The sequence below is a fragment of the Aulonocara stuartgranti genome, assembly GCF_965226115.1.
Source record: "Aulonocara stuartgranti genome assembly, chromosome: 3".
Lineage (NCBI taxonomy): Eukaryota > Metazoa > Chordata > Actinopteri > Cichliformes > Cichlidae > Aulonocara > Aulonocara stuartgranti.
In genome coordinates, this window is record NC_138941.1 from 77,383,247 (window position 1) to 77,406,787 (window position 23,541).

The following is a 23,541-nucleotide window of genomic DNA, read 5'->3' on the forward strand; positions in this document are numbered from 1 at the left end:
TAAATGATTCAAAATCCTCCTCCGTCCTATTCCTGAACAAGGATGAAAGGTTATGCAGAGTTTTTATATTGAGTCACTTCCTCTGCCTCCTCCAAAAGAATCCTTTCAGAAGTTAAACGATATCTTTAATTGGTTAATTTGGAATAACAAAGGTCCTAGATGAAGACTTGGCTTGTTGTACCTGCCATATGAAAGAGGGGGTTACAATTCTCTGATCTTAAACTGTATCACTGGTCTGCACAGGTGCGCTCAGCCACGCTCTATTTTTCCACTGAGACACCTGCAGCCTGGATAAAAAGTGAACAAAAAACAGTGACAAACCTTCAGTTTGATCTGCATCTATGCTCTGCAAGCTCAAAAAATAAAAAAATAAAAAAATATATATATATTATTTTATTTTATTTTAAAGTTTCCACTTGACAGAAATGTGTTTTTGTTTGAGATTCCCGAGGTTCGCACGGTGTCATCCTCCTGAAAAGGAAACACCTTGTGGCGTCAGGTGAGCTGCAAAAGGTGCTGTCAGTCACATGACCCTGAGCCTCAGCAGGAAGTCTGACCCCTTCATAATAAAAGCATGTTCTTCACCTGCACTAATCAGGCTGAGAACACGCTGGGCTGGAGTCACGTGATCGACTTGTAGTTCAAACACAGCTGTTTCCTTTCCTGAGTTCTTATCACATCTCCTAAACACATTTCCTCCACCTCAGAACGTTTCTATCAAGGAAAAGTGCTTAGGAAAGGAGGTAGAAGACCACAGAGTGTATGTGAACGTGAAGGGCTTTTATTGTGAAATGCGGGGTAGGGAAAAGTTGTTCCGCACATGCGCGGTAGAGATCCTGCGTGAGCAGAGACTAGTCAGTTTAATAAGTTTGATGATTTGTTTAAAATACAGAACAAAAGTAAACAAAGTAGGACGGTAGGGCATCATGGCGGCTTTATGAACGGTAAGAGGCGGGAACACGGGGGCGACGGTCAGAGGGAGGACATCAACAGGAGGAGGACCGGAAGCTGTTTGAAAGCCGTGAGCGGGAGTTTGTCAGCAGGGGGAGAAACCGGCACCCGGAGCGAAGACATGGACCCCCTGCAGGAGCTCCTGGACCGGGTCAAGCCCAGCACCGAGGCGGTGAGTCCCAGACTGACCCTGTTTGCCCGAACTGAGCGATAAATAACAGTCTACGTACACGCACAGCCCTGCGTACGTAGACTGTCTGCGTCATGACGTAAGGCAGAGCAGCAGCCAATCGCTGTTTCGAGCTAATTCTATAGCAGAAATCCACACAGAAAAGAGAATATAAGGATGTGAGCCTGTTCTACATTTATTATTGTGACCTCCGACCTGCTGCTTTGTTTCTTTAGGAGTCCCTGTGGTTAAAGAACATCTTCACCTCCATCTCTGAACACCTGAGTCCTGTGGTGTGTAGCTCCGCCCCCTCGCAGACAGGTGAGTTCCTGTTTGTTTGAAACAGCTGGCTGATAAATCAGCTGTACTTTAAATCCTTAATGACGATGTTCACTTATGAAACCAAATACTATTTAAACCATTATTTAAACAGTGAAAGCAGGGCTCACCTGCCCTCACAGGTGTCATCAGAGCAGTCCAGTGTGTAGATGTGAGTGTGGTTCAAAGGTCAGAGCCATGAAGGTGACCGACTGTCAGTGAGGAACAGGGAGGACTAAGAGTCTGAGGATGAAGAGCAGCTGCTTCCTCAGGTGGTCCCACCTGTTCACACACCAGCTCTGGTGTCCACTTCAGGTGTTCTCAGTGGGCGGGGCTTCAGTTGTTTATGTTTGTGTTTACCCTTTAAACTTTGTTTTCCCAGGTAACCACGGTGACCTCAGCCTCTTCGATCTGAGCATGTGTGCGGTGCAGGCGATCCAGCAGCAGATGTGTGTGGCCCACAGCTTACCTGTCAGCTACAGGTAACGCCCGCTGACATCATCGCTGTAGCAGGTCACGTGACCTGGCCTTACCGCTGTCCTCCCGTCTGTCCGCAGGCTGCTGTCCGTCTCCCAGCTCGTCTCCCAGCAGCACCTGGCCTGCGTCAGCAACCTGTCCTGGAGCACCAATCAGCAGAGAGCCTGGGCCAGGGAGGCGGAGCTCGCCGTGCCGGGTCAGAGGGCGCTGCCGAGGGTCAACCTGCTGCTGATTGGCTGTCTGAGAGAAGGCCCTGACGGAGAGTACAGGCTGACGGACGCCAGCGGCAGCGTCATGTGTGAGGTGAGTCAGAGGGGGAGGAGCCTAACCTTAACCCATGGTCCATCAGCTGGTTAGTTCTCAGGAGCTTCTTCACAGCAGCGTCACTAAACCGGATCTGGTCAGAACTGATGGTAACGAGGTCACAACAAACTGCAGGTGTTCATGTGCAACGTGAATGAAATCGAATTCCTCTTTAATTCAGCTCATTCTCTGTGCAGGGACACAAGTGCTGATAGAGTCTGGTCATCACACGCTTCTCTGCTGATGTTTACATCAGCATGAAACAAGCAAACAAGCTCAACAGCTGACTTTCATTTCTGTAACTCAGAAACATCAGGACTTGTTAAATGTGAGCTGTGTTTATATGGATTCACTTAGCTGATCGATAAGTAAGGATGTAAAGACAGAGTCTGTCAGCAAGTGAGTAACTGTGCTGGCACAGACGTGATGACAGCAGAGCTTTATAAAGATGTGGAGCCTCCTCCTCACATAAAGTATACAGATAGCATCACCTGCAGTAACCTGACAGATTACAGTCAGACAGCTGCAGCAGGCTCAGTGTGGTCCTAGCATCACCGCACGGATTAATGACTCACAGTACTTGAAATGTGCAATTCCCTTGTGTTCTTATTGCTATTTATTCTATTCATCCCTTTTCTATACTCTGTATTTGTATATGTGTATATTTCTGCTCACCTTCTGTAACTTCTGTCGGTGCTGGGCTGTTGGAAACCGAATTTCCTGGAGGAACGCAGCCGAGGGATCAATAAAGTTTCATCTAATCAGATCAGATTAGATTAGATTAGATTGGATTAGATCTGATCTAATCTAATCTGATCTAATCTGATCTAATCTAATGTAATCTAATCTAATCTAATCTAATCTGATCTGATCTAATCTAATCTGATCTAATCTAATGTAATCTAATCTAATCTGATCTGATCTGATCTAATGTAATCTAATGTAATCTAATCTAATCTAATCTAATGTAATCTGATCTGATCTAATCTGATCTGATCTAATGTAATCTGATCTGATCTAATCTAATCTGATCTGATCTGATCTGATCTGATCTAATCTAATCTAATCTAATCTAATCTAATGTAATCTAATCTAATGTAATCTAATCTAATCTAATCTAATGTAATCTGATCTGATCTAATCTAATCTAATCTAATCTAATCTGATCTGATCTAATCTAATCTGATCTACTGCAGCTATAAAACAAACGGCATCACTGCAGATCAGAGCTGATGAAGTCAGAGTGTTTCTCTAACAGGAGACACTCTTTAAACTAGGGCTGCTCGATTATGGCAAAAATGATCATCACGATTATTTTCACTGACATTGAGATCTCGATTATTTGACGATATTTATTTAACAATAACAATGTGTTGAATAATGACTTTAAAGTTTGTCAAAAAATAATATAAAATAGTGCAAATACTGATAACAGTGCAAATGTTTGCAATATAAAAATGAATGAAAAATGTAAACATCTGTGTTTAGTGAACTTTGCAGTGTTGCTCTGTGGTGCAGCTACTACACCGTAGCAACGTTTACACACTGTGTCTACTTGATCCACGTCTGACTGAACCCATAATGTTTCCACACCACTGAAGTTTTTTACCTCTTTTCAACCAATGGCAGTCACTCTCCTCTCCAAATAACTTCTGCTGAGCTTTCCGAGCTTCCCTCGGTCCTCTTAATCAGCGGTCCCCAACCCCCCGGGCCTCGGACCGGTACCGGTCCGTGAGTCGTTTGGTACCTCTTTTTGTTGTGACATGTGTTCGAAATGCAGAGAGGTGCGCTTGATTTACCACATGGAGCAGCGCGAGAGTAAAGCACGAGGGAGGGGCTAATAATCGGCTCAGTAATTTTTAATGATCGTTGAAAGCCCACATCGTAATCGTGATTAAAATTCGATTAATTGAGCAGCCCTACTCACAGTACTTGAAATGTGCAGTTCTCTTGTGTTCTTATTGCTATTTATTCTATTCTTCCCTTTTCTATACTCTGTATTTGTATATGTGTATATTTCTGCTCACCTTCTGTAACTTCTGTCGGTGCTGGGCTGTTGGAAACCGAATTTCCTGGAGGAACGCAGCCGAGGGATCAATAAAGTTTCATCTAATCAGATCAGATTAGATTAGATTAGATTAGATTGGATCAGATCAGATCTGATCCAATCTAATCTAATCTGATCTGATCTAATCTAATCTGATCTACTGCAGCTATAAAACAAACGGCATCACTGCAGATCAGAGCTGATGAAGCTGTCATCATCAGTACAGGCTTCCAGCATCCACCCAGGACACACTCCGCCTCTCTCTCACCCGCGTCTCTCTCTCTCTCATCCAGTGCCTGTCTCTCTCGCCCCTGTGGCTCCATCGTCCCGTTTTCCTCCCTCACTGGAACTACATCCCCCACAATGCATCGGGCCAGGAAGAGGCCGCAGGCTTCTTGGAGCTGATTGGCTCCCCTGTCCTGTTGTGTCCTGGTGCTGAGCAGGGATTGGCTGCTGCTCCTGGAAGGGTGGAGCTAAGCGGAGCAGTGGGAGTCGGAGAGGCCGGCAGGCTGCTGAGGCACAGGTGGGTCACATGACCTCTGAACTGCAGCGGAGTTTCTGAGCAGTGTGTGTGACAGATGTGTGTGTGTGCTCCAGGGTCAAAGGTCAGCGGCTGAGCGTGTTCGGAGAGGTGGGCTCAGTCTGCCCTCTGCTGGCCGTGGCAGGAACGACCTTCTTTTGCTTCACGCTGACGGATGAGTCGCGCTCGCTGCCCGTGCTCGTACAGGTACCAGCTCTCTGAGGATGATGATGGTGAGGAGGGACGATGAAGCTCAGTGTGTGTGTGTGTGTGTGTGCAGGACAGCAGCCGGCTCAGCTGGATCCAGCGTGTGTGTGTCGGGCAGAGCGTGTGTGTGACAGCTCTACGTGTGTGTGCGCTACGAGGCTGGAGAGGAAACAACATCCTGTGTGTGACGAAGCGCTCCGAGCTGCACGCCGACTACACGCACACACAGGAACACACACAGGAACACACACACTCTGAGTCCCTGCTGTCACAGCCTGCTGAGGACGACTGTGAGGAGGCGGAGCATGAGGAGGTGGAGCTGGACCAATCAGCTGTGAGGATAAAGCAATCCAAAGTCATCAGCTACCAGGTGAGAGTGCTGTGAGCTCTGATTGGCTACCACAGGTTTGTACCTGTGTGCTGATTACTAAGCCTCCTCTGCTGTGATAGGGCACGGTGACTGAGGTTGTGAGTGAGGGGGCGGGGCTCTACGTGCTGGATGGGAAGGTGGGTCTGTGCGTGGCCTATCAGCCGGCGGCGAAGAGGAAGCTGAGGGCGGGAGACAGAGTGGAGGTGAGTCACATGATGTGACATCATCATGCCCGTTTGTGTTCGTGGCAGCCACGACTAATAAAGTTTGATGGTTCCTCCTCCTGCAGTTGCATCACGCCCACTTCCTGTACCGGCCCTGCCCGGACTTCCCTCCCAGCATGCTTTGCACCTGCCTGCGCTCCAGCCTGAGGGTGACGGCCTTCAGCAGGGCGGGAGGCTCGCCACCCGACAACCGCTGCCCGGGAGATGGGGCGTTACCACGGTTACTGCTGCAGAGAAACACAGATGTGTCCGATTACCTGTGGACCTGTCACCTAAGCTCGCAGCTGGCACACAGGTGAGGCTCCACCCACCACCACCTGTCCACAGTCAGAGACAGCAGAGCCTAACCTTTGTCCTCCTGTCCTCCGCTGGCTCTGGCTTGTTTCCTGGTCCTGGTTCTGGTCTTGGTCCTCAGTCTGGTCCAAGGTGTGTGGAGGCAGCAGTGTGTGTGCTTGCTGTCCTGGAGGCTGATGGAGACTCTGAGCAGAGCTGGAGGACGAGGACGCAGAGACATCTACGCTGAGATGCTGGACGAGCCTCACACCTGTCCTGTGACGCAGGTAGGTCCCACTCTCACCTGTCTTCCTTACAGGTGAGTGTGGAGCATGCTCAGTGTGCTCTGTGTCCCTGCAGTACAGCGTGTCCTCGGCGGTCCGGCAGTACCTCGGTGTGTCGGAGCTCCTGGAGTCCCTGCAGACTGGCTGCTGGTCGTCGGCCCCTCTGAGCTCTCTGCTGCCCCCTGATGGCTCCAACCTGACCTCCGCCCAGATCAACGGGTTCCTGTCCTGGTCTTGCAGGACTCTGTCCTCCGAGCCTCGGGGTGGAGACGCTGTGAGGTAAGGTGACAGCAGCTCCCACATGAAGTCATGTGATTACGTACCAATGATTTTTGCCGGTTTGTGTGTCAGGCAGCGCCCCCTGCTGCTGGTCGGCGTGCTGGAGCTGCCGTCACAGACGTCTGAGTTCAAACACTCGATGCAGCTCAGAGACGCCGCGGGAGCTGCAGCCTGCGTGCTGACGGAGAGCAGCGAGGAGGAGGAGGGAGCGCAGAGGGCGGTCTTTAACAGCGCCTGGATCGGTACAATGCACGCACACAGACACACACACAGGGACACACAGCTTTATTCTTTAATGTGTGTGTGTGTGTGTGTGTGTGCTGCAGGTTGTCTGGTGGGTGTGGTGCAGTTCACCATGGTGACAGAGAGATTCCTCCAATCAGATTTCCCCTCCTACCAACACCTGGACCAGGACAGGTTCATCACACACAAACACTGCAGGTACACACACACACAACCTGCAGCATGCTGACTGCTCATTGGTCCATTCTCTGTGATGTAGGAGGGCGTCTGATTGGTTCAGGGTGTGAGCTTCCTTCCTGGTTGTAAACATTATGAGTTAAATAAAGCTGGGTTCAATTCACAGGGTTTACCTGCAGTTCTCTCTGGACCACCTGCACATCCTGAGTCCATCTGTTGCCATGGAGACACACCTGAGACACAAGGGGGAGGAGCCAGGAGGGGATGTCACTGCCAGGAAGCAGACAGTAGCAGAAGAAGAAGAGACTGCTGGGAGTAAGAGGAGGAGAAGAGGAGAAGAAGAAGAAGCCAACTCCGGCAACCCCTGGCCCTGTGTCTCCATGGTGATCAGGGTGGAGCAGAAGGAGGGTGTGTCCTGGAGGAATACAGGGGCGGAGGCAGAGGATCAGGAGGCAGGGCTGAGACTGTGCTTCTCAGTGAAAGCTGCTGTGATTGGTCCAGTGGTCAGCTGGAGGCGGGACCCGAAGAATGAGCCAATGACAGAGAAAGAAAGTGAACAAAAGCAGGAGAGAAAGGTGAGAGACGCACCTGTGTGTGTTTACCTGAGCTCACCTGGATACACAGTTACATGTGTGTGTGTCTGTGTGCGTGCAGGTGGTGCTGGTGTTCTCAGGTGTGTGTACGCGGTGGTTTCCTGTCCTCCAGCCTGGATGTTTCTACAGACTCATCGCCGCTAACACTCAGGTAGCAACCCAGCTTTGATGATGTCACTAAGGGGCGTGGCCAGAGGTTTCCCTCATCTGTCTCTGCTCTCTGATATTAGTACACATGAACACGTTTTTCAGCTTTAACTGTAGTTGTTCACACACTGAGGTTAATTATGGAGTTCCACAGGGTTCAGTGCTTGGACCAGTTCTGTTTACATTATACATGCTTCCCTTAGGCAGCATCATCAAAACACAGCTTACATTTTTACTGCTATGCAGATGACTCCCACCATTCCTGTTTGTGGGGAGTTGATCTGACCTGAATCCTTGCAGCTGATTGGCCCATGTGTCTGTCAATCAGGATCCCAGTGTTCTGATTGGCTGTGGAGTTTCTGAGCGCAGTTGGGTGGATCTCCACGCTGAGTCAACCCTACAAGTCAGACGTGGTTGGAGATTCCACACTCTGACACGCCCACTGCTGCTGCCCACCTGCAGACAGGTAACACTCGGTTTGCTCCCCGTCTTCCTCCAGGACCCTTAAACTTTTTTTATAGAGATTGACAGACCATGTCACTTTCACGCATTGCATTGTGGGTACAAGTGGCAACAAAATCAAAACACTGCATTAAGCGCTAGCATTTCCAGCACTTTGGGGTCCTTCGGGACTAAGTAAAGAATACAAATACAGGCCATTTACCGTTTATTTAGCTGTTGTTAAATATTTTATCTCCTGTACAGGCCAACACAATCTGTTTGTCGTTTCAGGTTGTAGTGTTACACTGTGGAGGTATGTGATAACGACAGGAGAGGTCTCTGTGTCTCACTCCAACAACTTTTTTATTTGACTCTCAGAACTTCACATATATTGAGCGCCAAAATCTCCACCCCAACACTTCCGTTCAACTTGGGTGTGAGTGGAGCCACCTGGTGGTCCGCCACACATACCCCCCCTTGAACACACAGTTAGGTCCCTATTCAGTCCAGGACCCTGGGTCTAAGCAAACGACCCGAACGACTGAACCTGGGAGGGAGAGAACATGCAGAGGAAGGTCCATCCTGTGAACGAGGCTGGTGAAGGCGAGCAGGAAAGGCAGGAGGAGGCTCAAACGCCGGTGGTCCGGGGGTAGTCCTGGGGGGAAAACCAGAGTCTGTCAACCCCATCGAAGGAGGGCAGCCACGGCGAGGGGCCTGGGCCGGCACCACATTACTGTCCGGAAGAACATGTGCAGGTTTAAGTCTGTCAACACACACAGTCTCCCTTCGACCCCCAAAATCCAAAACAAAATGTTTCTGGCCCGGTTCAATAACCCTGAATGGGCCGTCATACAGCGGCCGCAGCGGTGTCCTGTGGGCATCGTGCCTGACAAAAACAAACTTAGCAGTCTCTAGAGTCTTTGGAACAAAGGTTTCAGGCACGCAATGGTGCACCGGACCAGGAACCCGAAGCGAGTGCAAAAGTGGGTTGAGAGATAGCACCGATGGATCGAAGCAGGGAGGAGGATTTTCGGGCAAGAATTCTCCAGGCACGCGGAGGGGCTGACCAAACACTAGCTCAGCTGGGGAAGCGCCGAGATCCTCCTTAACCGCAGAGCGCAGCCCAAGCAAAACCCACGGGAGGCGGTCAACCCAATTGCCATCCTTTAAGGAGGCGCGAAAAGCAGCCTTAAGCGACCGGTGAAACCGTTCACACATCCCATTAGCTTGCGGGTTGTATGCGGTTGTGCGGTGGACTTTAGCCCCCAGTCCATCAGCCATGGCCGACCAAAGCTCGGATATGAACTGGGGGCCTCTGTCTGACGTAATGTCCGCGGGTGGGCCGAAACGCGAGACCCAGCTTGACAAAAATGCCTTGGCCACCACTGCTGCGGTAGTGGACGCCAGGGGAACCGCCTCCGGCCACCTGGTGGTCCGGTCAACAACAGTCAAAAGGTGCGTAAAACCTTGTGACTGCGGCAGAGGACCCACCAGATCGACATGCACATGATCGAAACGTTTGCCGGGTATGAAGAACGGCTCCAGGGGCGCCTTGGTGTGTTTATGAACCTTCGCTCGCTGGCAGGGAATGCACGCCGACGCCCATTCCTTAACAGATTTGCGAAGGCCTGGCCAAACAAATTTAGAGCTGACCAGTTTAACAGAGGCCCGGACCCCTGGATGAGAGAGAGCATGTACCGAGTTAAAAACTTGATGACGCCAGGAAGCGGGAACCACTGGGCGAGGGCGGCCGGTGGAAACGTCACAGACGAGGAGGGGACCACCGTCCTGCACGGGTCTGTCCTCTAGTATGAGGCCCGTCTGGGTGGATTTAAGCGCGAGGATGTCCGGGTCACCGCTCTGATCGGCAGCCATGGCGGAGTAGTCTATGCCGAGAAAGACGGGAGAAACCAGCGCACGGGACAAACAGTCAGCCACATGATTGGATTTACCAGCCACGTGCCGAATGTCTGTGGTAAACTCAGAAATGGCTGCCAACTGGCGCTGGTGGCGTGCACTCCATGGATCAGAAACCTTGGACATGGCAAACGTCAAGGGTTTGTGGTCCACGTATGCGGTAAAGTGACGACCCTCGAGAAAAAAACGGAAATGACGAGTCGCCAGGTGGAGCGCCAGTAGCTCCCTGTCAAAAACGCTGTAATTGCGTTCGCTGTCACGTAGCGTACGGCTGAAAAAGGCGAGGGGCTGCCAGACACCCGAGATTCGTTGTTCCAGCACCGCACCCACCGCTATGTCGGACGCATCGGTGGTCAACGCAATCGGCGCTGAGGGGGATGGGTGGGCCAGAAGGGCAGCATTAGCTAACGCTGACTTAGCATCAGAAAACGCTTGGATGCTTTCCGGAAACCAGTCAACGGAGTCATTAGCTTTTTTACCTTTTAACGCCCCATAAAGGGGCTTCAGCAGATGTGCCGCTCTGGGGAGAAAACGGTTGTAAAAATTCACCATCCCCAAAAATTCCTGCAGTGCCTTAACATTCGTGGGACGCGGAAAATCCGAAACAGCTCAGACTTTGTCAGGCAACGGAACCGCGCCCTCGGCGGAAATACGGTGCCCAAGAAAATCAAGAACGGGCAACCCAAACTGGTATTTAGACGGATTAATAATCAGTCCATGCTCCGCCAAACGCTGAAAAACCTGCCGCAGATGGAACATGTGCTGCTCCTTCGAGCTGCTGGCCACCAGTATATCATCAAGATATACAAAAACAAAGGGCAGCCCGCGCAAGACCGAGTCCATCAACCGCTGGAAGGTTTGGGCGGCACCTTTCAGGCCAAACGGCATGCGCAGAAACTCGAAAAGGCCGAAAGGTGCAATTACGGCGGTTTTGGGGACATCCTCCGCGCGCACGGGAACCTGGTGATATCCCCGTACCAAATCGATCTTCGAAAAAACCGAGGTCCCCGCAAGATGGGCGGAAAAATCTTGGATGTGGGGAATGGGATAACGATCGTTCTCTGTGACATTATTAAGACGGCGGAAATCCCCACAAGGTCGCCACCGACCATCAGATTTAGGCACCATGTGTAACGGAGAAGCCCAGGCACTGTTCGAACGTTGCACGATGCCCAGACGCTCCATGGTGGCAAATTCTTCCCGAGCGACAGCCAGTTTGGCAGGGTCGAGGCGGCGCGCGAACACCGGGGGCCCTACTGTAGTTATGTAATGCTCCACCCCATGCTTCGTCACAGTGCTCGAGAAAGTGGGGACAGAGAGTGAGGGAAACTCAGAAAGCAAACACTGAAAAACATCACCCGAATCTACTGACTTAGCATGCACCACGGGCTGAGCACCCCGAGTCAAACAGGGTAATGAGGAAAATGACACAGCATCAATTAAACGTCTGTTAGCAACATCAACCAGCAGTCCGTGAGCACAAAGAAAATCAGCGCCTATTATAGGCACAGAGCTAGCAGCAACAACAAAGTTCCACTGAAAGTCACGGTCGTGAAAGCAAACAGTCACCAACCTTTCACCGAAGGTTTTGATGGGAGAGCCATTAGCCGCTGTTAGCAATGGCCCGCAGCCCTCAGCTAGCCTGTCCGAGCCAGCCGGGGGAAGAAGGCTCTTCTGTGAGCCGGAGTCCACCAGGAAACGCCTCCCCGAGCGTGAGTCCTCTAAGAAAAGCAGCCTTTCCTTGTTGCCAGCGGTCGCGGCTGCTACAGAGCGCTGACATGCCCGTTTCCCTGGGTCTGGAAACTGCAAGGCGGGAGACAGCGCCGTGCCTTCGCTCCAAAACGCTGGTGATAAAAACAAAGCCCTTTTCCGCGGTGCCGCCGTGCAGCGATTCCGGCCACTGTGGACGAGTCGGAGGGCCCCTGGAGCATCGGTGAGGGGGCGGGGGAAAACGCTGGTGAGTCCTGAACAATCGCCTGGACGCCGAAAGTCCTGGTAGCCAGGAGGATGCGATCCGCCTCTTCCGCAAGGGAGCGGTAATCCTTCGTGGCCAATAGCAGGGAGTTGGCAAGGCCAGCGCGCACTGGAGCCGGCAGCTGTCGGAGAAAGAGGTGGGTGAAGAGAAATCCTCCGTCATCCGCGCCCAGCAAGGACAGCATGCTCTCCATGAGCTCGAGAGCGGTGCCGTCGCCCAGGCCCGCGAGGGAAAGGAGTTTCTCGGCCCGCTCAGCATCAGAGAGGGAGTAACGCCGCAGCAGCAGCGCCTTGAGGGCGGCGTACTTGCCTTGGGCTGGGGGGTCCCGGAGGAGAGTCATCACGCGGCGGGTTGACAGCGGGTCAAGTGAGGCCACCACATGGTGGTATTTAGTATCGTCGGCTGAAACTCCACGAAGAGCAAACTGAGCTTCTACGTGCACGAACCATGAAGGAGGATCGTGAAGCCAAAAATCCGGCAATTTAAGCGCCACAGCAAACGCAGCCATCGGCGGAGGTGAAAGTCCGGCGGCAGCCGATGCTTCCAGGCCGGAGCTGGCTTCGTCGTCGAGCCTTAGCATGTTCACTACAGGGGTCACCAATGTGGAGGTATGTGATAACGACAGGAGAGGTCTCTGTGTCTCACTCCAACAACTTTTTTATTTGACTCTCAGAACTTCACATATATTGAGCGCCAAAATCTCCACCCCAACACTTCCGTTCAACTTGGATGTGAGTGGAGCCACCTGGTGGTCCGCCACAACACAACATTTTCAGATCTAATAGAAAAACAATGAGTGTTTCGTAATTCATTCAATTTATTGTCTTTATTTCTAACTGGCATCATTGTTTCATTCTATTATAGAATCTTACAAGAAAGAGGCAACATTGTAAAAATCCATCAGCTTTATTAGCTGCTTCCTGAAAAACAAATCAACAATGCAAAAAAAAAGAAGAAGAAAAAAAACATTGCTAACAACATACTGGAAAACAGTCATTCATCACTTGCTTGCTTCAGTACAACCCTTGGGCACATATATGCGGACGTTTCGTGGCTGTTTCGATATCGCTCTCTCTCTTAACCAATCAGATCTGGCTGTGGTAGCAGCTTTAAACTCGGTGTGACCCAGGCTGATAGAGGCGCCCAGTCTGGATCACATTCCTGCATTTTGTTTCTGGTTTTCCTACAAAACACAACAAACATTAGCCCGCAAAGCCACAGTGAACAAAGCAGCATAGCAACGAATTCAATTCAAATCAATATAAGACTTATTTGTAACCTACATCAACAATCATGTTATGATAAATTACGTAGTAACTACAACAGAAGACTTAATAATACAACACAGTTAATAATACAACAGCTTCTTGCCATTTTTGTGTTTGTTTTTATTGTTGTAACTGTTTACGTGTGAAAGCCTGCGTGCGCTAGTACCTCTTGCCACTCGTTCCCACAATCCTTTGCGGTTTTACCCCAGAATGACGTCATATTTTTAATGTCTCTTCTCTGTGTTTTCAGGCCGTCCCACCCACAGTCTTGTCCGTCTCAGAGGTCTTAGACTGCAGGTAAACTGCTCGTCCCTCACTGAGTCGCCCCCTGTGGCCATCCGAGGAACTGCAGCTGCAGCCTGCTTTAAACTCTTACTGGTGTGTGTGTGTGTGTGTGTGTGTGTGTGTGTGTGTGTGTTTCAGCTCAGAGCTGGTGTGTTTTCAGGGTGTGGTGTCTGAAAGGATCAGTGTGAACAACAGGACCGCCCACTCTGGACACACACACTCAGGTACAAACACACAGGTGGTTTGTGTATCAGGCTTTTCTGCTGTGAAGTTGTAACATGGGGGTCTATGGAGGCGACTCACTGCTGCCTCTGCTGGACACTAGAGGAACTGCAGGCATCAGTGCTTCAGGTCTGAGTCTCAGGTCTGACTGTTAGCTGAATGTGTGTGTGCAGGTGTGCGTCTCACTCTTTGTGACCAAGCTGGGAGGAGTCTGCAGGTGTACCTGGACCTAAGCCACACCCCCTACCCACCTGGCCTGTTGCCGGGTAACACTCTGCTGTTGTCTGGTTTCCAGAGGAGGCTGTCCAGGTGAGACACACATAGACAGGCTTATAAAAGTTTGGACTCTTTATTTGGACTCATTTCCAACAATGTCAGCCCCAATAAAGTTATGGATCATCTTGCATCAATAGGCTGCTGGTTTTCTTTACTGGTTTCAGGCGTTACCAGTAAAATAGTTGTTTGATCATCTGGAAATGTAGCCAGATTTATTTATTTAGACAGAGATCTTGACCCCCCAATGTTCAATACAAAGTCACGCCCATGGTTACGTACCTGTGCGGTTTACCTGTGTGTGTGTTTCAGGACAGGAAGTGTGTACTGCACGTACTTACCTGTCAGCTCCATAACTGTGGTCTCCCTGGGAGACACCAGGTAAGTTTACAGGTAAAGTCTGGTTCACGTGTTTGTCGTGCTGTTGTTTATTTGTTTGTTTGGTTTCTATCAGCTCGGCCCAGCCTCCTCCTCCTGCTCCCATCATGCACCTGGGTGAGTGGGCTCTGAGCAGCAAGCAGAGGTGCGCTGTGGGACAGGTCAAAGGTCACGTGGTGTGTTTCCTGTTCCTGCAACTGCAGTGGAGCTGCTCGCTGTGTGGCAGCGTGTACACACAGGTACTGCATAAAATACACACAGTGTGTACAGGATGTGTTTAGTGTCAGTTTCTCGGGTGCAGTGAAAGTACTCAGAGTGCTTCATGTGTTGTTAGCGTGTTGGTGGCGTGTTAGTGTTGGTGCAGTAAGTAAAGTGTTGTTTTGGAGGAAACTGCTCACGATTTCAGGTGTGTGTTTACCTGTTGCTCTCTCTCAGGGCTGCAGCAGCTCTCAGTGTCACTCGACCTCGTCAGTGTTTCAGTCCAAAGCAAAGTAAGAGCAGCTTCCTGTTGAGCTCACCTGCTGATACGTGTTAATCACCTGGATGAGTCAGGTGACAGTCACATGATCAAACCATGTGGCTCTGCTCTTCGATCAGGCTGGTGATCGATGACGGGACAGGTGAGGCTCACGTCTGGTTCTCAGCTGCTCTGGTTCGTGCTCTGCTGGGATTGGCTGATGCTCAGTGGGAGGGGCTTCAGAGAGCACTCAGGGTCAGAGGTCACATCAGAGTCTTCCCTCGTGGGCAGAGCCAGGTCAGTAGCACCTGTCAGGTGTATATGTTTACCTGTCACAGGTGAGTCACGTGCTCATCGTCGTCTTTAGACTTTATTTTGTCTTTAAAATTTAAGATGAGGCTTTAACTGTGAAAGGGCACATCCTGTTTGTATCCTGGTAACAGCTCCGTCTGCTCACACCTTACTGCTGAACTGGTTTGGGGGCGTGGCCACTTCCACCTTTAAAAGTCTGTAGGTGTGACGGACCCACGCTGGGCTCACGTGAACAGGAGGGAGGGGCCTTACAGCCGTGTGTTTCAGTGAGACTCAGGTCGTGCCCCTGACTCCACCCACTCGACCTGATGAAGCAGCAGGTGGTGTAGTTCTTAGGGTAATGGAGGGTGGAGACCACAGGGGAGGGGCAGGACAGCGAGAGGCATTTAGGACTCGGGTCACACCAGGAGAACCCACAGGGCCCCTCCACCCACAGGTGGAGCTGTGTTAAAAGACTGAAACGTCCTGTGGTCAGAGGAGGTGAAACGAGAAGAAGATGCAGCTACAACCCAAAGAACAGCGTCCACACAGTGAAGCACGGTGGGGACGCTGTGGGGGGGCCACCACAGAGAGAAACAGGCGTCCTGCAGGACGTTTCCACAGGGCCGAGCCGTGAGTCTGCAGAGACATAACCTCTGTGTCTGTCTCAGGTGTGTGACGGGGACGCTGACGACTTCCTCCTCCACTTCCTGTTGTGTCTGTGCAGCAGTGATGTCATGATTCGGCCGCTCAGCCTCACCTGCAGGAAACACACCAACCAGAGACCAGAAGGTAACCCCACCCTCACACACCACCCTCACCACCCTGACTGCAACCTTCAGAGTGTGTGTGTGTGTTTCAGAGGTGAGGAGGTTCACTCGAGGAGACAGAGAGTTCCTGACCAGACTGGCTCCTCCCCTTCAGCTCACCTGTCTGCACCTCCACCCTGACTGAGCTCCACCTGCTTCGTTCTGACTTCATCTGTTCTACGTGTTCGTACAAATAAAACTTTATAGTTCCTCCTCCTGTCACACGGTATCTCACCTTCACTGACCCTGACGCTGGTGATCAGGGTCAGAGGTCACACGAAGCTCTCTGGGTTTAACAGGTCATGTGACCCTTCTACAGGAAGTGATCCCTGTGAGTGGCGCCCACATCGGAGACGTTCTCAGATGGTGATTCATGAAACCTAATTGGTAAAACTAAACACTGAACGTGTTTCGGTTTGTTTACAGAGGTCAGACGGTGAAAGCTTCAGCCTGACCAGGAAAGAATCAGTCCTCTTTAAATCACACTTACTTTAAATGAATTCCTCCTCACCTTCATGTGTTTTGTATTATTGCATCTTATACTGAAAGAGTTCATCCATCGACACATTTGAATCCTGCAACATTTCACCGTGTCAGTTTGTCATGAATTGGACTATTTTAGGATTTCAGTTCATCTTTCCAATAAAGCTGGCAGCTCTGAAACAGCTGTTCTCTCTGAGGCTGTTTTGCATGTAAATAAAAGTGAAATAATTAAATGTTCTGTGAACAGACCGTCCAGTGGAGCTCCTCAGGGCTCTGTGCTTTCACCACTTTGTTTTCTATGCTAATGAGTGTCAGAGCACGTCAGCATCAGTCCTTCAACATGGTCACAGCCTCTGATGAAGGTGTTCAAATGTGGCTTTTAATCCAGGTTTACACTTAAACAGTCTCCATGAAACGGGCCTCTGCCCTCATTCATCCTGGAGATCACTCGTCTAAACCAACCAACATAAAGAACGTGATGTTTTCAAAGCGAACACGTACACACAGTTGTTATGGATACGATTAAATGTAGGAGCGATGATTTGTGAAATCCTACATGTGTGTTCTAACATGCTTTAATGATGGCATGAGCTGACAATGAATAACATAAAGTTAATAGTTAATCTGCAACAAAACTTTTTCACCGCTTCAGTTTTTGGTCTTTTCCACATACGGTTGTTGTTGTCATGGAAACAGAAACCAATCGGGCCTTGGATGGACGTCGGGAGTTCTTAACAGCAGCTCGTTGTTCATTCTGATGTTGTTTTTTAATTATATTTTATATTTAATATCATATATTGGCCGTTTTCAGCTTTATCTGAAGGGCCACAGGTCAGACTCCAGCTGGGCCTGCCGCTCTCAGCCTCACTCTGAGGAAGCCCACAGTCTGTCACAGTGGAAACTACACCGGGGGACCCCATCCTTGGGGTGGACCCATTTTTGTTGTAGCGTGTTTTGGGGTTTAAAAGCCACAGAGACGCGGTGCTTAGAAAAAATGCATTTCAGCTGTGCTGATGCTCCTGACATGTTGGAACGTTGGGTTGTGTTGCGTGGTTGAGAGGAGGCGGCAAAACACCTAGCAGGCTAGTCGGAAGAACACACACCCACGCTGGTATCAGTAATCCACGGTGGTTCTTTAATACGCCTTCTTCAACAACCATATAAAAGCCCGGCTGAACGGCTGCGGCTCAACAACATAACGCCCAGCGTTCATACAACCCAAGCGTTGCAAACAAAACAAGAAGAAAACGTAAATCCGTCCCTCGTTAAGCAGAAGCGTGCAGGCACGTGTCCTCATAATCCCAGAGAGAGAGCAGCGGCACAAACTGATGACACCATCAACCCTCGACTTGGGTGTCTTAAAGGGACACCACACCATAGTGGCTGTCACAACGTATAAGACTGGGGAAACCTGCATTCAGCTGGACCTGAAAAACACTATGTCCAGATAAACACAATCAACTTTTGGAGAAAAATAAAAGATTCTTCATCAGACTAACAACTAAAAACATGACACTCACCTTAACAGTATGGGCTACATCAAATATATTCAAGACCGACAACAACACTTCTCACTGCTGCTAATTTTAACTAAACAAAAAGTAGAAAAAGGCAATTCACCAAGTCTTGAAAAGTAAAACTGAAAAATAGAAACACAGAATAAAGTAAAATATCCATCCAGATCTTTACCACCAACAACATAAAATCTATCTTGATTAAATGGCCAAATTCTCCAATAAGTGAGCAATAATAAAGTAAGAAAAAATAAGACATTCAATTTATGGACGCTCAAATTAACAGAGCGACATTAAACGCACCTCATTGCCTGCCGTAGCGTTCTTCGCAGCTGCACTTCACCTCAAAGGTCGGTTAATACATCGGATTGAACTTAACCAAAGTCCAATTAAAGGAAAATAAATGTTTCTAACAAATACAATGAAGAAGATTAAAATAATTCACTGTCAGTTACTGTCGCTGTGAGTTTGACGAGGTCAGCTGCTTCATTTGGTTCTGCCTAAAGTTCTCTCAGTGATCCAGTGTTTATATGATAAGATACGTGTTTAATGCAGAGAGTTGGAATTACAAGTTGGTAAGAAGCTTTTTAACAAAGGTTTGATTTAAGCTTTAAGTTCAAAGGTGAAAGAAATTTCACGTTTGATGAAGGAAGATCAAGGCCAACAAGGACATAGGTCAAAGGTCAAAATAAGGTGAGAAAATATGATAGATATATATAATCAATCAATAAGGTGAAAATATCAGATAAAAGGGTTTTTTTGGTTATAAGGAATAAAGAGGTCAAAGGTCAAAACAAGAGACACTGGTAGAGACCTCAAATCATTGTTACTGAAGAAGGAGGAGTTCTTTAACAGTACGACATTGATAGAGTTTGTTTGTGTGTTTGAGAGTTCAGACTGAAAGGGAGCGCACAATCGTGTGTGTCTGCAGCTGTTGTGTTGTTGCTGCATCGTTGCCTCAGGGGGAAAGTTGTGTGTGTGTTATGCAGACTAGCAGAGACTGCAGCTGTCAGCAGCCACACACACTTTCTATTCTTCAAATCAAATCACAGTGAAACATGTTCACTGACAGCTCAGCTTCAGCATCGTCTTCATGCTGTGACTGCAGCCGTTCAACTCTGTTTGTCTTTAACCCAAATCATCACAACATGCAAATATAATCATCAAAATGATGTGACTGGAAGGATGCAGCAGTCTGTGCTCCACCTTTCTCCTCCACACCTGCAGGTGGAGAACATGGATGCATGAATCTCTACAGAGTTCTTTGAATATTATCCGTCTCATCAGTTTTCAGTGAACAAAACTCCTCACAGAGCCAAAATAAGCAGTTTGTATCCAACATAACTCAGCTGGACTCTGATGCTCCGTATAACAGCCACACATGAGTCTGGATTCACTCAAAGCATTGAACAAACTTTATTGGAAATGAAGCTTTTGGACATTTGTTCTCTGATATTTGCTCTTCAGCTCGAGTCTCCATCAGTGGGAACATTTCCTGATTCAACTTTTCTTCTGTTCAAATCAAACTCCATGAGAATCAAAGTGTGAATCAGAGTCCTGATGATCAGATTCTATAGAAACATGGAGACTGTAGAGGATTTACACTCAATATGTTCATTTGTTCCCTTCAAGAAAAATCAATCATTCATCCAATTAAATCAGTCGTTGATCAGTTTGACAGGACAGATGATCAGAGGTGCAGAGTTTTTACCTCAAGTTTTTACTTCAATCAGAATCAGAATAGAAATCAAGCGGTTCTTCCAATGAAAGGGATCGATTAATGTTATTGACAGGACAGATGATCAGAGGTGCAGAGTTTTTACCTCCATCATTAGGATTGGGACTGAAGTATGGGTGGAGTTTGTGAGTGAAGGAGCAGCCAGTAAAGGAGTAGATCAGAGCTGCAGCACCTACATCATAAAAGGAGACCAGACCCTCCTCATAATCCACAAACACCCCCACCTTCTCAGGACCAGGATGGAGACAGAGGGGGACGAGAGGGTCAGCAGCAGCTTCGTACTCATTTCCATTTACCAGCCCTACAATCCAGAAACCATCCTGAGGACTCGCTGTGATTTGTCCCTTCCTGTTGATCGACTCTGTGGCCACTCCTAAATCCCAGTCAGTCTTTCCTTTAACCTGAACCTCAAAGTAAAATCTGCCTGAAGAGAAACTCTGCTCTCCTAAAACACAAACATACTTAGAAAATCTCTCTGGGTTGTCTGGAAGTTTCTTCCTCACATCACTATGATAAACTTGTTTTCCATCATCAGACAGGATGAGTTTAGGATGAGCTGTATCAGGATCCAGAGTCACATCCACCTCATGCTGCTGCACCCTCTGCAGCTCAGCCTCAAACAGCTTCTTCTTCATGGGTTTCCAGACTGTCTCCTCCAGCTGAGCCACAGCTCTCCCCACAGTCCCCTCATATGATGGTGGATGAACTCTGACCTCTGTCCAGTCCTTGCTGGGTGGAGCAGCTTTCAGGGAGGAGAAGCTTTGGAGGAGGTGGAGGTGGTCTTCAGAGCGTGAGAGCTGCTCCACCTCAGAGCTTCTCTCCATCAGCTCAGAGATTTCCTGTTCCAGATCTTTGATGAGACCTTCAGCCTGTTTCTCTGTAGCTTCCTGTTTGTCTTCGATCTCCTTCATGAGCTCCTTCAGGCGTCTCTCAACAGACTCCATCAGAGCCGTGAGGACCTGAACACCTTCTGCTTTCTGTCTGTCTGCAGCATCTTTACTCATCTTCACCGACTCTGTGATCTCCTGAATCTTCAGTCGTCTCTTCTGGATCATCTGCTGAATCTCAGCCTCTGTCTTCTCCAGCTCTGCCTTCTTTCCTTCATATTCTTCTCTCAGAGGAACAAACTCGTGGTTCTTGTGGTCTAAAACAGGGCAGCGCACGCAGACACACGTCTGGTCGGTCTTACAGAACAGCTCCAGGAGTTTATCGTGCTTCGTGCACATCCTGCCTTCCAGGTTCTCCACAGCATCAACCAGCTGATGTCTATTCAGACGTTTCAGTGTCAGATGAGGCTCCAGGTGAGTCTGACAGTAGGAGGTCTGACACACCAGGCAGGACTTCAGGGCCTTCAGTCTGGTTCCAGTGCAGACGTCACAGGGAACTTCTCCTGGTTTGGCAGCTTGTTGCTCTGAGCTGCTGCTGCTGGCTTTCTGCTGAGCTTCACGTCTGAACTGAGCAACCATCTCAGAGATGAAGGTGTTGACCCTCAGCTGAGGTCGAGTGTAGAAAGTCTCTTTACACATGGGACACTGACAGCTCTGATTCATGTCCCAGTGCTGACTGATGCAGGTTTTGCAGAAGTTGTGTCCACATGGTGTAGAGACTGGATCAGTGAACACATCCAGACAGATGGAGCACAGAAACTGATCTTCAGATCGCAGATTGCTGGCAGCAGACATGTCTGCACTCTGAGGGAGAAAGAAGAGAAACATTTGATTCAAAATTCACTTTAAATTTCATTTTACAAAGAGAGAAACAAGCGTCAGTAGTCTGAGGAGCTTGGAGAGAAAAGCGTCTGGACTTCTTTGAGTTTCTTGAAGACGTTTCATCAGAGAAGCTTCTTCAGTTCTCAGAGTAACTGGTGGAGACCCAGCAACACACTCAGACACAAACTGGTTCATCCAAACACAAACCTAACATCGTAGTGTCTGCTGTACAGTGCAGCGTCCAGATGGACAGGATCAACGTTTGGGGATGAAGATAAATACAGTCGTTACAAAGATGTGAAATTGTTTCTCTGTTTTACAGAAGGTCCAAGATTCATCCAGATCATTTGTATACTTGAATAAATCAGTTTGTTGGATATTTTCCATCAATCACTGTGAAGTAAACTTCGACCTTGTTGGTGACTGAATACTTCTTATTGTACGTCCAGATCAACGAGCCATTAATATTAAACAGTGACTGTTCCAGTAGAGCTGACAGTGAGGAGGACGATGAATCACAAACCTCAGAAATGTGTTATTAACTGTTGATCCAGTATTTTAATGGCATTGATGAGAACATGTTTATTCAGAGGTGTCTGTATATTTGTTCCATTTGTGCGTCAGTAAAAACTGTCCTGTTTTCTCTCACAGATACTGGAACATCCTCACAAACTCAGGATGTGGAAGAAGATGAACTTTCCCAGTCACTCGCTGGGATACATCATTCATGTTATTCTGGATCCTCAGAAAACATTGATTTATTTTTGTGTTTCACATATTTGTTTGTCCAAATCAAAGATTGATGTTAGTAGAGAAGAAGCCACCATGATAAAGCCTGTGTGTGAAAACGAGATCAGTGGATTTGATCAAAATCCCATTTAAGGAGGAATTCTGTCCTCCAGTTTGTTTAAATAAGCTTTGGGATTAAACAGCATCATCTATGTTTGTGTCTGATGACATGTTTGATCCAGGTCAGCTTGAATATCACAGCTGATGTGTGGAACTCTGACATGTTTAAAGGCTGATTATCAGGATGATTCAAACACATCTGTCTAAATAATGAGATTCATGTTTCCACACAAAGTTATAAAGTGCAGCATCGACTGTTTTCTGAATGATTGAGGATCATCTGTGACTCTTAAAGGATACACTAAGTCAGATAATCTTTGTAAAATGTGTGAATGACTTTTTGAAGTACTGACCAAAATCTGCTGGTTTACAGTATCAAAGGCTTTATATCAATAAAGAATAAATAGGTGTTTTCACGTCTGTAATCCTTATGATCAATCAGATCCAGAATCAATCTAAGAGGAACAGGAAGTGATGAATAACCAGGAAGTGTGGAGTCAGTCTGAAGTCCAGAGCACAGACTGAGTCCACAGTCCTGAGCAGAGCCACAGTGAGACTGAAGCAGCAGCTCGATGCTCCTACAGTGGATCTGTGGTTACATGAGCAGCTTTCTATGGATCCAGTGTGACTGTGATGAGTCCTGATGAAGTGAACAGAGTGAAGATTTGTGTAGAGGCAGGAAGTGTGATCAGCTGCACTCACCACTGTTGCTGAGAGGAACCTGATGGACTCCAGTGAATCTTCTTTTAGAGACAAACAGGACTCGACTGCAGCTCTGCTGCTGCTCTCTCACACTTTCACTTCTGCAAAATGACGTTGGGCTTCTTGTTTTTCAGCTGTTGCTCCGCCTCTTCCTGCCTCTCCCTTTACAGGAATCAGCCGGTCTGTACTCAGTGACTGTGTGCAGCGGGTGGGAGGAGTGAGGAGTGGTGTGTGGGTTCACACAGTAATGACGGCCTCAGGTGATCAGGAGAAACTCACCTGGATTTCCTTTTTCCACAGCAGACTGAGAGCTTCAGGTGGACCCTGAAGGAGGTCTCAGACACAGGTGGTAAAAGTACACAGTGTGTACTGAAGTAGAAGTACTACTGTTAAAAATACTCCAAGTACTAATTCAACTTCTTTACTGAAGTAAAAGTAAAAAGTAGTGGCTGTGAAATGAGAGTAAAAAGAGGTGATTGAAGAACATTTCTAACACGTGTTTATACAAAGCTAACTGAACCATGTGCTGCATCAACGTGATAATAAAATAATATTATTCACTTTGTTTCTAATAAATATTCCCAGCTTGAATCAGACAAGTTGAACATGAGCAGAGAAAAAGAAGGAAATCCAAATATTCCTGTGTTC

General features: G+C 48.4%; 2 protein-coding genes across 4 annotated transcripts; one reads left to right on the forward strand and one right to left on the reverse strand.

The window, feature by feature from the left end:
• Positions 1-807: 807 nt before the first annotated feature.
• LOC309702911 (CST complex subunit CTC1-like) lies at positions 808-22,361 on the forward strand. 3 transcript variants are annotated; one of them, XM_082527546.1, is made up of 25 exons: positions 808-1,123; positions 1,357-1,441; positions 1,821-1,920; positions 1,996-2,218; positions 4,559-4,788; positions 4,863-4,992; positions 5,066-5,362; positions 5,443-5,565; positions 5,652-5,881; positions 6,002-6,146; positions 6,220-6,422; positions 6,495-6,664; positions 6,749-6,863; positions 7,009-7,417; positions 7,497-7,586; positions 7,911-8,048; positions 13,434-13,480; positions 13,607-13,692; positions 13,864-13,999; positions 14,276-14,344; positions 14,418-14,580; positions 14,777-14,832; positions 14,939-15,095; positions 15,761-15,881; positions 15,952-16,630. In XM_082527546.1, the coding sequence occupies exons 1-25, from the start codon at positions 938-940 to the stop codon at positions 16,041-16,043; spliced, it is 3,801 nt and encodes a 1,266-aa protein (XP_082383672.1). In that variant the 5' UTR covers positions 808-937; the 3' UTR covers positions 16,044-16,630. The 3 variants fall into 3 exon arrangements, with proteins under 3 accessions (XP_082383672.1, XP_082383671.1, XP_082383673.1); XM_082527545.1 differs by lacking the exons at positions 15,761-15,881; positions 15,952-16,630 and adding an exon at positions 21,994-22,361; XM_082527547.1 differs by lacking the exons at positions 15,761-15,881; positions 15,952-16,630 and adding an exon at positions 15,242-15,373.
• LOC309702912 (E3 ubiquitin-protein ligase TRIM21-like) lies at positions 19,288-23,233 on the reverse strand. Its single transcript, XM_082527548.1, has 2 exons — positions 22,894-23,233; positions 19,288-21,324 (listed from the first exon to the last, which is right to left on the reverse strand). The coding sequence occupies exon 2, from the start codon at positions 21,313-21,315 to the stop codon at positions 19,621-19,623; it is 1,695 nt and encodes a 564-aa protein (XP_082383674.1). The 5' UTR covers positions 21,316-21,324; positions 22,894-23,233; the 3' UTR covers positions 19,288-19,620.
• Positions 23,234-23,541: the final 308 nt, after the last annotated feature.